The 13,356-nt window shown below is 59.6% G+C and overlaps 1 protein-coding gene across 1 annotated transcript; it reads left to right on the plus strand.

Annotated features, from left to right (window-relative positions):
- Positions 1-6: 6 nt before the first annotated feature.
- On the plus strand, positions 7-2,395 carry ATP6V1B1 (ATPase H+ transporting V1 subunit B1). The gene is made up of 5 exons (XM_084203826.1): positions 7-59; positions 733-815; positions 979-1,083; positions 1,991-2,120; positions 2,200-2,395. The coding sequence occupies exons 1-5, from the start codon at positions 47-49 to the stop codon at positions 2,355-2,357; spliced, it is 489 nt and encodes a 162-aa protein (XP_084059952.1). The 5' UTR covers positions 7-46; the 3' UTR covers positions 2,358-2,395.
- Positions 2,396-13,356: the final 10,961 nt, after the last annotated feature.

Here is a 13,356-nt window from a genome sequence, read left to right on the forward strand (position 1 = left end):
CGTGGAGGGCAGGAACGGCTCCATCACCCAGATCCCCATCCTCACCATGCCCAACGACGGTCAGCGGGGCCGGGAACACCGGGAGGGGACAGGAACACCGTGGGGGAGCGGGATTTCCCCACTCCGGGAAATCGCAGGGTTGGGAAATCCCAAATTGGGCTGGTTTTACCCAGTTTTGGGGAGCTCCTGGGGCGGTGATGCTGCTGGGGGGATTTAGGGTCTGAGAGTTCCCCATGTCCTCAACAGCCCTTCAACACCTCCTGTTTGGGGTCCTCAGCTTCAGGACAAGGGGGTGGCACCAAAACCCCTCTGTGCCACCCCAACAATCCCAACCCCTCCCATTGAGGGTCCCAATTCCAGGACAGGGAGGTGACACTGAGACCCCTCTGTGCCATCCCAACCACCCCATTCCTTCCCATTTGGGGTCCCTGGCTCCAGGACAGGGAGGTGACACTGAGACCCCTCTGTGCCACCCCAACAATCCCCAACCCCTCCCATTTGGGGTCACTTCAGGGCAAGGGAGGTGACAATGAGACCCCTCTGTGCCATCCAAGCTACCCCATCCCCTCCCATTTGGGGTCCCCAGCTCCAGGACAAGGGGGTGACACTGAGACCCCCCTACTGACCCCAGTGGAGGCTGTGCTGCCCCAGTGACCCCACAGATGTCACACAGCAGTGTCCCGTGTCCAGCCCCGCTTGGGGGTCTCACCACCCCTTTGTCCCCCACCCCAGACATCACCCACCCCATCCCTGACCTGACGGGCTTCATCACCGAGGGCCAGATCTACGTGGACCGGCAGCTCCACAACCGCCAGGTTCGTTCCCAAACCCCCTCCCATCTCCTGGGATGGATCCAGGATGGATCCAGGGATGGATCCAGTGCTGGAAACCACTCGGGAACACCGAGATGGGGGTGCTGGGGGAAGGGGTGGGGTCCCCCAGGGCTGGCTGGACACTGGGGTCGCTCCCACCCTACAGATTTACCCCCCCATCAACGTTCTGCCGTCCCTGTCGCGGCTGATGAAATCGGCCATCGGAGAGGGAATGACCAGGAAGGACCACGGGGACGTGTCCAACCAGCTGGTGAGGGCTTGGGGACACTCGGGGGGCGTTTGTCACTTCGGGGCCCTCCTGTCCCCCTCTTCGGGGAGGCCCAGGTGAGGCCCCACACGCGGAGCTGCTCCTGCTCCCAGATCCCAAATTCAGGAGGGTGTGGAGCTGCTGGAGCCATTCCAGAGGATGCTCTGGAGATGCTCTGGAGCCAGGCTGGGAGAGCTGGGAATGTTCTCCTGGAGAAGGGAAGAGCTCAGAGCGCCAGGATTGGCCACGGGATTCCAGAGGGGAGCTCTGATTTTGGGATGATTCAGGATTGGATCCCACTGAGCTGGGTGGGATGTTCTCAATCCCAAATCTTCGGCTGCCTTGATTGGGATGTGGGGAAAATCCAGGGAAAGAGACGACACACGGGAATGCTGGGGCTGCCCCACATCCCTGGGAAGTCCAGGCTGGGCTGGACAGGAGCAACCTGGGATAGGGGAACGTGTCCCTAAACATGGATGGGGTGGAAGGGGATGGGATTTAAGGCCCCATTCCAGGATTCTGGAGCCAGGCTGGGAGAGCTGGGAATGTTCCCCTGGAGAAGGGAAAAAATCCAGGGAATCCTCAGAGTCCCTGAAGGGGCTCCAGGAGAGCTGGAGAGGGACTGGGGACAAGGGACAGAGGGACAGGAGCCAGGGAATGGCTGCCACTGGGAAAGGGGAGATTGGGCTGGGATCTTGGCAAGGAATTGCTGGCTGGGAGGGTGGGCAGTGGCTGGGCTGGAATTCCCAGATTTGCTGTGGCTGCCCCTGGATCCCTGGCAGTGCCCAAGGCCAGGCTGGGATGGATCTCTGAGCCACCCGGCTGGTGGGAGGTGTCCCTCAGTGGCACCGGCTGGGCTGTGGGGTCCGTGCCCATCCCGATCCACGGGTGGAATCCCTGGATCCTGCAGTACGCCTGCTACGCCATCGGGAAGGACGTGCAGGCCATGAAGGCCGTGGTGGGCGAGGAGGCCCTGTCCGCCGACGACCTCCTCTACCTGGAGTTCCTGCACAAGTTCGAGAAGCACTTCATCTCCCAGGGTGAGCCTCCAGCCCTGAACCGGCCCTTTGGGGTCCGGGGGAGCCCCTGCAGCAGCCCCAGACCCCGCTCCGCCGGCAGGTCCCTACGAGAACCGCAGCATTTTCGAGTCGCTGGACATCGGCTGGCAGCTCCTGCGCATCTTCCCCAAGCAGCTCCTCAAGCGCATCCCCGAGAGCATCCTGGCCGAGTTCTACCCCCGCGAGGCCAAGGCGCCCGAGCAGGGCACGGCCCTGTGACCCCACGGCCCCACAAATTCCCCTTCCTCCTGCAATCACACCCCCCTTCCCTAAAATCGGGGAAAATCTCCTGGTTTTTATCGGTGAATAAACAACCGTGGTCACCGAACCCTTCTGTTCTCCGACGTTTCCTTCCGTGGAATTCCCACCCCTGGAGCGGCAGTTCCTGACCCCGCTCCGAGCTGCAGCTCCCCAAAACCCCATAATTCTGTGTTTTAGGGGAAAAGTCCCCGTGGAAAATGCCAACATCCTACTGCGGGTTTCGCTTCCCCCCGTTGGGATCGGGGCCTCTCGGGAGGAGGGAGGGGAGAGGGAGGGGAGAGGGAGGGGAGGGCGGTTTCACTTCCCTCCGGGGAACGAGGAGGCAGCGCCGGGGAAAGGGAGGCACCCCCAGACCTCGGGGGTTTGGGGGGACCCAGGCATGGCCTGGGTTGGGGACGGAGTCGGGGGACACCTCACGGGTAAGGGGGAACCTCGTAGGGGATTTTTGGGGGGTCACCAGTGGGGTTTGGGGGCTGGGATTTGGGGTCTGGGGGGATTTTCCCTCCTCAAGATTGGGGGATTTTTGGGGGGTCACCAGTGGGGTTTGGGGGCTGGGATTTGGGGTCTGGGGGGATTTTCCCTCCTCAGCTTTGGGGGATTGGCTGGGGAGAGGGTCCTGTCCCAGGAAAAGGGGTTGGGATCGGATTCCCGAGTGCATTCCCCACTGGATCAGGGATTGTGGGAGCTGGGAACCCTGGGTCAAGGGATGTCCCCAGTGCCACACTGGGGACCCCTGGGCTGTGCCCCCCCTCTGCAGAGGGGACACTTGGGGGTGCCAGGGACTGTCCTGTGCCCCACTGTCACCCCTGGTGTCACCACAGTCCTGGCTCGGGTCCCCGCAGCCATCCTGGAGTCCGGGAGCAGCGAGGAGGAGGAGGAGGAGGAAGAGGCAGCTCCTGGACAGGTATCGCTTCCAGGCTCCTTTTCCTTTGGATTCCCCCTTCTGGATCCCATAAATCAGGGGGATAAAGGGGGGGGTGCCCCGTGTCCAGACTCCAGGGGTGACACAGGCACAGCGCCACCGGCGCTGGGGTGTCCAGGTGGCTCGGGGCTCGCCAGTGGAATTCCAATGGAATGATGGTGGAGTGCCAATGGAATGCCAATGGAATGTCAATGGAATACCCTGTCAGTGCCAATGGAATGCTGATAGAAGGCCCTGCCAGTGCCAGTGGAATTCCAATGGAATACCCTGCCAGTGCCAATGGAATGCCGGTGGAATTCCAATGGAATTCCCTGCCAGTGCCAATGGAATGCCAATGGAATTCCAATGGAATACCCTGCCAGTGCCAATGGAATGCCAATGGAATGCCAATGGAATTCCAATGGAATACCCTGCCAGTGCCAATGGAATTCCAATGCAACACCCCCGCCAGTGCCAGGCTGATAGATTTCCACGCCGGTGGAATGCCGTGCCAATGGAATTCCGTGCCAATGGAACTCCATGCCAACGGAATTCCGTGCCAATGGAATTCCGTGCCAACCCAGAGCCTCATTCCCGTTTTTCCCATCACAGCACCTGCCCCTGGATGCAGCTCCAGATGACACCCAGACTCGGCTGGCCCAGCTGGAGCAAGGTGAGCCCTGTCCCATCCTCGTGTCCCATCCCTGTGTCCCATCCCTGTGTCCCCAGTGTCCCATCCCTGTGTCCTATCCCCAGGTCCCATCCCCGTGTCCCGTCCCCATGTCCCATCCCCATGTCCCCTCCCTGTGTCCCGTCCCCATGTCCCGTCCCCATGTCCCATCCCCATGCCCTGTCCCTGTGTCGCCTCCCCATGTCCCATCCCCATATCCCATCCCCGTGTCCCATCCTGATGTCCTGTCCCTTTGTCCCATCCCTGTGTCCCATCCCCATGTCCCCAGTGTCCCATCCCCGTGTCCCATCCCCATGTCCCCTCCCTGTGTCCCCATGTCCCATTCCCGTGTCCCCATGTCCCATCCCCATGTCCCATCCCCGTGTCCCCATGTCCCATCCCCATGTCCCATCCCCGTGTCCCATCCCCGTGCCCCATCCCCATGTCCCCAGTGTCCCATCCCCATGTCCCATCCCCATGTCCCATCCCCATGTCCCATCCCCGTGTCCCCATGTCCCATCCCCGTGTCCCCAGTGTCCCTGGCACCTCCCTGGCCCCGCAGGCTCTGGGGTAACCCCCCCCGGCTCGGTGCCAGCCCCACTCCCGGGTGCCCTGGCCGGGCTCTGGCCACGCTGGTGGCACCTGAGCCCCGGTGTCCCCGCCGGTGTCACCCTCAGCGTCGCAGGCGCTGCTGGCTGAGCTGGCGGCGCTGGACACCGAGGTGGAGCTGGAGCAGCAGAGCCGGCAGCGAGCCCAGGCCTTCAGTGCCCAGGTGGGGATGGGGACAGGTCCCAAAATTGTCCCTTCATGGGGACAAAGGCGCTGGGGCACCCTTGAGGCACACCCAGCTTGGGGGGAACCCCAGTCCTGGGATTCTGGGATTCTGGTGGAGCAGGAGAATGCGCGGCTGGAGAGGATCAGCCTGGCCAGGACACCCGAGGGAAGCCCTGAGGTGGCCCCAGAGGAGGTGACACCTGTGACGACCCCCAAGGGGACTCCAGAGGAGCTGACACCCACAGGGTGGCCCTGGAGGAGCCCCCCACCCCTGCCCAGCTCCCAGGTGAGCCTGGGGTGTCCCATCCTATTCCATGGATCCCATCCCATGGATCCCATCCCATGGATCCCATCCCATCCCATCCCATCCCATCCCATGGATCCCATGGATCCCATGGATCCCATCCCATGGATCCCATCCCATCCCATCCCATCCCATCCCATCCCATGGATCCCATCCCATCCCATCCCATCCCATGGATCCCATCCCATCCCAGCCCATCCCATCCCATGGATCCCATCCCATCCCGACCCCATCCCTGCCCTGCTGTCCCCTCCCAATGTCCCCAGACCCCAGGCTGTCCCCACGCCGACCTTTGGGGCCATTCCCAAGCCCCGTTTTGGGTCAATCCAAGTGAAAGCGACACCGAAATCCAACCGCAGTCGCCGCCGCCGCTTGCGCTTCCCCTTTCCCATCCTCTTTTCCCAAGGTTCCACTTCCAGCCCTCGGCAGCCCCTGGGGACACCCCAAATTCCCTGATCCCACCCCAGGATGACCCTTGGGGTGTCTGGGGTGTCCCAGGGGTGCCACCCCACTGCCACACCTCATTCCCGCTGGATGCCATTGCAGAGGCAGATTCCAGTCGGGATATTGGGGACACAGAGCTGGGATGGGGTGACCGGGGGGGGACCAAGCTCTGGGGAGGCCTCACTGCCCCTTCCCATCCTTTTTCCCCTTTTCCCACTCTTTTTCTCCCCCTTTTCCCACCCCTCAGTCCCCCCTTTCCCAATCTTTCTCCCTCTCATTTCCCACTCTTTATCTCCCTTTCCCACTCCCCTTTTCCCCCTTTTCATCCTTTTTTTCCCCTTTCCCACCTCTCATTCCCTCCCTTTCCCACCCTCTTTCCCCTTTCCCCCATTCCCACCGCAATTTCCCACCCCTCAATTCCCCCTTTCCCAATTTTTTCCCTCCCATTTCCACCTTTTCACCCTCTTTCCCACTCCTCATTTCTCCCTCTTCCCATTTTTCCTCCTTTTCCCCCTTTTCCCCCCTTTTTGCCCCTTTTTTACCCCTTTTTGCCCCTTTTTTACCCCTTTTCCCCATTTCCCACCCCTCATTCCCATTTTTCCCCAGCTCCACAGGGAGATCTCTCCCAGCTCCTGGAACAGCACCGGCACCTCCAGGCACAGCTGCAGCACCTGCACGCCCAGGTACCCCAAAACGGGCCCCAACCCCCCTTTCCCATTTCGGGATTTTCGGGATTAAGCCCCCCACAATGTCCCAGGGCTCAGGGTGGAATTTTTTGTGGATTTTTCGCTTATTTTTTGTGGATTTTTCACTGATTTTTCATGGATTTTCCGCTGATTTTTCATGGATTTCCTCCTGGATTTTTTGTGGGGTTTTTGTGAATTTTTTGCCGATTTTTCGTGGATTTTTTCCCAGACTTTTTGCGTAATTTTTCCTGATTTTTTTCCAAGACTTTTCATGAAATTTTTCAGGAAATTTTTGTGGATTTCTCCTGCATTTTCTCCCGGATTTTCTCCTGGATTTATTCTGGATTTTTCACGATTTTTTCACAAATTTCTCCCGGATTTTCGACCAGATTTTTCACTGATTTTTTCCCCCGATTTTTCCCCAATTTTTCCCAAATTTCTTCCGGATTTCTCCCGGATTTTTCACCAAGTTTTCACAAATTTTTCACGGATTTGTCACAAATTTTCTCCCAGATTTCTCCTGGACTTCTCCCTGATTATTCACAGATTTTTCGTGACGCTTTCACAGATTTTTTGAGATCTGTCACAGATTTTCCTCCCGGATTTTCTCACAGATTTTTCACAGATTTTTCACCAATTTGTCATGCATTTTCCCCGCATTTTCTCCCCAATATTTCCCGGATTTCTCACCTCTTTTCCCGTGTTTTCCCGGCACAGCTGGAGCTGGAGCGGGAGGAGCAGCAGCGCCTGCGGGCAGCCCTGGCCGCCAGCCAGAGGGCCCTGAGGTCCTTCAAGAGAGGTCAGCAGCGTCCCCATGTCCCCTCCGGTGCCACCAGTGCCACCCCAAACCCATGGCTGGCAGCTGCCCGTGGCCGTGTCCCCAGTGCCCATGGTGGCATCACCCTCATTTCCCCCCTTTTTTCGCCTCCTTTTTCTCCCTTTTTTCCCCTTTTTCTCCTTTTTTTCCCACCTTTTCCCCACCCTTCTTCCCTCCCTTTCCCACCCCTATTTTCCACCCCATTTCCCATCCGTTTTCCCCCTTTTCCCATTATTTTCCCCTCCTTTTCTCCCCTTTTTTCCACCTCATTTCCTGCCCTTTTCCCTCCCATTTCTCAAACCCATTTCCCTTCCCCACCCTTTTCTTCCACTTCCCCCCTTCTCCTCCCCCATTTTCCACCTTTTCTCTGCTCTTCCCCCCGTTTTTTTTTCTCCATTTCCCACCCCTCATTCCCCCTTGTCCCACCCCATTTCCTGCCCCTCATTTCCTCTCTTTCCCACTTTTTCCTCCCCCTTTTTCCCACCTTTTCCTCCCCCTTTTCCCACCCTTTTCCCCCCTTATCACACCTCATTTTTGCCTTTTCCCACCCTTTTTCACCCTTTTCCCCCTCCTTTTTCCCACCTTTTCCTCCCCCTTTTCCTGCCATTTTCCCACCCCTTTTCCCCTCATTTCACACCCCTCATTTCTCCCTTTTCCCACCTTTCCCTCCCCCTTTTCCCACACTTTTCCCACCTTTTTCATCCGCCCCTTTCCCGCCCTTTTTCCTCCCATTTCCCAAATCTTTTCCCCCCGTTTCCCACCCTCTTCCCCCCTTTTTCCCCCTTTCCCCGGTGCCACCCCCACTGTCCCCGCAGTGTCCCAGATTGTCACCCAGGATTACTGCCAGGCCCTGGAGCAGCTGGAGCTGGAGCAGGACCTGCGCTGCCATGCCGAGGCCTTCGCCCACCAGGTGCCACCAAGGCCTTGGGGACACGGCTGGGGGTGGCAGGGAGGTGACACTGGGGTCACCCATCCCGAGGGAATGGGGCGATCCCAGGATTCCTGGGAGGGAGCCGCCGGCACCTCCAGAAGGTGACACTGAGGTGACACTGAGGGGTTGGGGACGCCACTGAGGGTGGCACAGAGGTGACAGTGGGGTGTCCCAGCGCATCCCTGACACCCATCCCAAGGGAATGGGGCGATCCCAGGATTCATCCCAGTTTTCCAGGATGCAGCCAGGTGGGATTCACCGCCAGGCCCTCCAGAGGGTGACACCAAGGTGACAGGGAGGTGACACTGAGGTGACACCTGCACTTCCAGATGCTGGTCCAGCAGAAGGAGGCGAAGCGCCAGAGCTCCATCCTGCTGAGGAGCGCCGCGCCCGATTCCCAAATCCTGGAAGCGTTCCAGGAACTGGAAAAACTCAGCCGGGAGCTGGAGGAGACGCGGCGGGAACAGCGCCAGCGCGTGAGGGACTGTCCCCAAGCTTGGGGACATCGCGGGGAGGGGACAGCGGGGTCCAGATCCCACCCCTCCAATCCCATTTTTCCATGGAGCACTGCTTTTCCAGGGATTTCTCTCCACGGATTTCCCACCATGGATTTCCTATCATGGATCTCCTTCCATGGATTACCCTCCATGGATTTCTATCCATGGATTTCCCTCTGTGGATTTCCCACCGTGGATTTCCATCCATGGATTTCCTCCCATGGGTTTCCCACCATGGATTTCCTTCCATGGATTTCCCTCTGTGGATTTCCCTCCATGGATTTCCTTCCCTGGATTTCCATCCATGGATTCTTATCCATGGATTTCCCACCATGGATTTCCAACCATGGATTTCCTTCCATGGATTTCCCTCCCTGGATTTCCTTCCCTGGATTTCCATCTGTGGATTCCTATCCATGGATTTCCCAAAGTGGATTTCCATCCATGGATTCCTATCCATGGATTTCCCACCATGGATTTCCATCCCTGGATTTCCATCTGTGGATTCCTATCCATGGATTTCCCAAAGTGGATTTCCATCCATGGATTCCTATCCATGGATTTCCCACCATGGATTTCCATCCATGGATTTCCCTCTGTGGATTTCCTTCCATGGATTTCCCACCATGGATTTCCCTCCATGGATTTCCCACCATGGATTTCCCTCCCTGGATTTCCCTCCCTGGATTTCCCTCTGTGGATTCCTATCCCTGGATTTCTCTCCCTGGATTTCCCTCCCTGGATTTCCCCGGCTCATCCCACAGCGAGGGCAGATTTGCCCCGAAATGCACCGGGAGTTTTTCCCCCAAATTCCCAATGTTGGGGTTGGGGAGCGTTGCCATCCTTGGGGTTCTCCCAGATCCCGGAATTCCCACCTCCCGCAGGAGCAGGAGCTGGAGCAGGAGCGGGAGGAGCTGCAGCGGGCGCGGGAAGCGCTGGAGGAGGAGCGGGAGGAGAAGCGGGAGCTGAGGGAGAGGCTGGAAGGGCTGGAGAAGGAAGGTGGGAACATCCACATGGAATTCCAGACGGTTCCAGGGCATTCCAGAGTGACTCTGGAGGATTCCAGAGGGATTCCAGAACGTTCCGAATAATTCCGGGGGGAGGGGGTTCCAGAAGATTCCAGACAGATTCCAAAGAATTCCAGAGGGGGTTTTGGAGGATTCCAGGAAAAATCCAGAGGGATTCCAGGGGGGATTCCAGAAGATTCCAGACAGATTCCAAAGAATTCCAGAGGGGGGTTTGGAGGATTTCAGAAGGATTCCAGATGATTCCAGGGGAATTTTAGAGGATTCCGACAGGATTCCAGAAAATTCCAGAGGGGATTCCAGGGGAGTTCCAGGAGATCCTGGGGGAGATTCCAAAGGGATTTCAGAAGATTCCGGGGGGGGATTCCGGAGGATTCCAAAGAATTCCGGATGATTCCCTGGGGATTCCAGAAAGTTCCAGAGGAGTTCCGGACAGATTCCAGGGGGATTTTGGAGGGTTCCGGGGAGATTCCGGACGATCCCAGAGGGATCCCCAATCCCGGTCCCACCTCGTTCCAGTGGGATCCCTCCGGGAGCAGCTGGCGCAGCAGCCGCCACCTCGGAGCCACCCCCAGGTGCCACCGCCGCCACCGCTGCCACCGCCCGCTGCCACCACTGTCCCCGCCGAGTAGGTGACACACCCCAGCGGCTTTAACGGCCAGCATTCCGGAATATTCCTGGAACACCGCTGTCCCCGCCCTGACTGTCCCCTAGAGGGGAGGGGACGGGGTGACGGACGTGAGGTGTCACCTCCTGTCCCCTCTGGTGTCACCTCCTGTCCCCCCCGCAGCCCCCTGGCCGCCCTCAGGCAGAGGAAGGCGCGGAAAAACCCGGAGCAGAGTGAGTCTGAGGGGTGGGGACAGCGGGAGTGTCCCCAGAGTGCCACCAGGGTGGGGACATCAGGAGTGTCCCCAAAGTGTCACCAGGGTGGGGACATTGGGAGTGTCCCCAGAGTGCCACCAGGGTGGGGGTGGGGACATCGGGAGTGTCCCCAGAGTGCCACCAGGGTGGGGACATCGGGAGTGTCCCTAGAGTGCCACCAGGGTGGGGGTGGGGACATCGGGAGTGTCCCCAGAGTGCCACCAGGGTGGGGACATCGGGAGTGTCCCCAGAGTGCCACTAGGGTGGGGGTGGGAACATCAGGAGTGTCCCCCAGAGTGCCACCAGGGTGGGGACATCGGGAGTGTCCCGGGGTGGGGACATCAGGAGTGTCCCCCAAGTGTCACAGGGACAGGGGCGCTCCAGAGCTCCCCCAGCTCCATTGGGGGCGATCTGGGGACAGGGTGGCACTGCCAGGGGAGGTGACAGCTCCACCCCAAGTGTGTCCCCAGCCCTGTCCCAGCACGGGCAGGTGACAGGCGGTGTCCCCCGGCAGGTGACTCGGGGACCGAGGACATCCGCGCCCGCGCCGTGCAGGAGATGCTGGAGCGGATCCGCACCGGGATCGTCCTGCGGCCGGCCAGGACGAGGCCACCCCCGTGCCAGGTGACAACGGGGACAAGGCGCTGGCAGGCCTGGCATTGCCGGGGGCGGGAATTCCGGGATTGAGCCATTCCCGATTTCCCGGCAGGACCCCGTGGCCAGCAGGAGGAGCGCGGCGCTGGAGCTGCAGGGGATCCTGGTGGGCAGCGCTGTCCCCTCGGTGTCCCCACGGTGTCCCCACGGTGTCCCCACGGTGTCCCCATGCTGTCCCTTCAATGTCCCCATGACATCCCCTCAATGTCCCCATGCTGTCCTCCTAGTGTCCCCTTGATGTCCCCGTGGTGTCTTATTGGTGTCCCCATGATGTCCCCTTTGGGTTCCTATGGTGTCACCATGCTGTCCCCTTTGTGTCCCCATGATGTCCCCACAATGTCCCCTCAGTGTCCTCTCAATGCCATCATGCCCCCCTTTGTGTCCCCTCGATGTCCCCTCGCTGTCCCTTTGATGTCCCCTTGATATCGCTCCCCTTGATGTCCCCGTGGTGTCTTATTGGTGTCACTATGCTGTCCCCTTGGTGTCCCCAGGATGTCCCTACACTGTCCCCTCGGTGTCCTCTCAATGCCCCCATCATGCCCCGCTTTGTGTCCCCTCAATGTCCCCTCGCTGTCCCTTTGATGTCCCCTTGATATCGCTCCCCTTGATGTCCCCGTGGTGTCCCCACGGTGTTGACATGCTCTCCCTGCTGTGTCCCCATTCTGTCCCTGTGGTGTCCCCTTTGCGTCCCTTTGGCAGCACTTGATGTCCCCTCAGTGTCCCCTCGGTGTCCTCTTGGTGTCCCTGTGGTGTCTCTTCGATGTCCCCGTGCTGTCCCCATGCTGTCCCCATCATGCCCCTGTGGTGTCCCCTTGCTGTCCCCTCTGTGTCCCCTTGCTGTCCCCCTGGTGTCCCCCCGGTGACCCCTCTGTGTGCCCCCCAGTGTCCCCTCGCTGTCCCCTCCGTGTCCCCTCACTGTCCCCTCTGTGTCCCCTCCGTGTCCCCTCTGTCCCCCCGGTGACGCCGGCTGTCCCAGGGCGCCCTGCGGAGGCCGAGCCGGAGGCGCAGCCGGAGGAGCCGGGATCGGGATCGGGATCGGGGATCGGTGCTGGAGCTGGGATCCATCCTGGAGCGGCGCCGCCGGGCCCTGGACGCTTCCTTGGGGGATTCCGTGGGGAATTCCGTGGGAAATTCCATGGGAAACCGGTCCATGGGCACCAATTCCATGGGGAATTCCATGGAGAATACCATGGGCACCAATGCCGTGGGCACCGATGCCATGGGGAATTCCATGGGCACCAATTCCAAGGGCGCCAGTTCCAGGGGGAATTCCATGGGAAACCATTCCAAGGGCACCGATTCCATGGGCACCAGTTCCATGGGCACCGATTCCATGAGGAATTCCATGGGCACCAATGCCACTGGGAATTCCATGGGCACCAATTCCAGGGGCACCAATGCTATGGGAAACCAGTCCATGGGGAATTCCATGGGCACCAATTTCATGAGGAATTCCATGGGCACCAATTCCAAGTGCAATTCCAAGGGCACCAATTCCATGGGCACCAATTCCATGGGCACTGATTCCATGGGCACCAGTTCCATGGGCACCAATTCCCCAAGGAATTCCATGGGCACCAATTCCAAGTGCAAGTCCAAGAGCACCAATTCAATGGGCACCGATTCCATGGGCACCGATCCCCTGAGGAATTCCGAGGACACCGATTCCACGGGCACCAATTCCCCGAGGAATTCCACGGGAGCACAGGAGCGCGGCGGAGCCGGGAAGGAGGCGGAGGCGGGTAGGGAGCCGGGAATGTCCCCGAGGAGGGCGCGGAGGTGACACCGACAGCCGTCACCTGCTGTCCCCTCCCGTCCCCGCTGCCATCCCTGTCACGGCTTTTCCCAGGAAACCGGGACCGGGACCGGGACAAGGACCAGGACAAGGACCAGGACCAGGACCAGGACCAGGCCATTGCCGGTGTCCCCTTCCGGCCCCGGGGCCTTGGTGGCCTCCCGCGGACGCGTCCCCGCCCCCGCTGGGCTTGGGACAGCGGGGACAAGGCCTAGGAGCCGCTTCCCGGGAATTCCCGCCCTCCTTTCCCGGGATTTTCCCACCGTCAATTCCCAGACTTCCATCCTTTTTCCCCAAGATTTTCCACCCTCCTTTCCCGGGATTTCCCACCCTCATTTCCTGGATTTCCTGTCCTGTCCTGAAAATCTGTTCCCAAGATTTTCCTGCCTCCTTTTCAAGACTTCCCACCCTCAATTCCCAGGATTTCCTGCCCTCAATTCCCTGAATTTCCCACCCTCATTTCCCAGGATTTCCCGCCCTCATTTCCCGGGATTTTCCATGCTCCTTTCCCAGGATTTTCCAGCCTTTATCCCCAAGATTTCCTGCCCTCCTTTCCCAGATTTCCCAACCTCCATTCCCAGGATTTCCCATGATTTTC

This window comes from Fringilla coelebs, assembly GCF_963513975.1.
Source record: "Fringilla coelebs genome assembly, chromosome: 4".
Taxonomy (NCBI): Eukaryota; Metazoa; Chordata; class Aves; order Passeriformes; family Fringillidae; genus Fringilla; species Fringilla coelebs.

Coding starts and splice junctions, on each gene's coding strand:
- ATP6V1B1 (XM_084203826.1), top strand. Junction 1,084..1,990: donor GGGACGTGTCCAACCAGCTG/GTGAGGGCTTGG, acceptor TGGATCCTGCAG/TACGCCTGCTACGCCATCGG. Junction 2,121..2,199: donor GAAGCACTTCATCTCCCAGG/GTGAGCCTCCAG, acceptor CTCCGCCGGCAG/GTCCCTACGAGAACCGCAGC.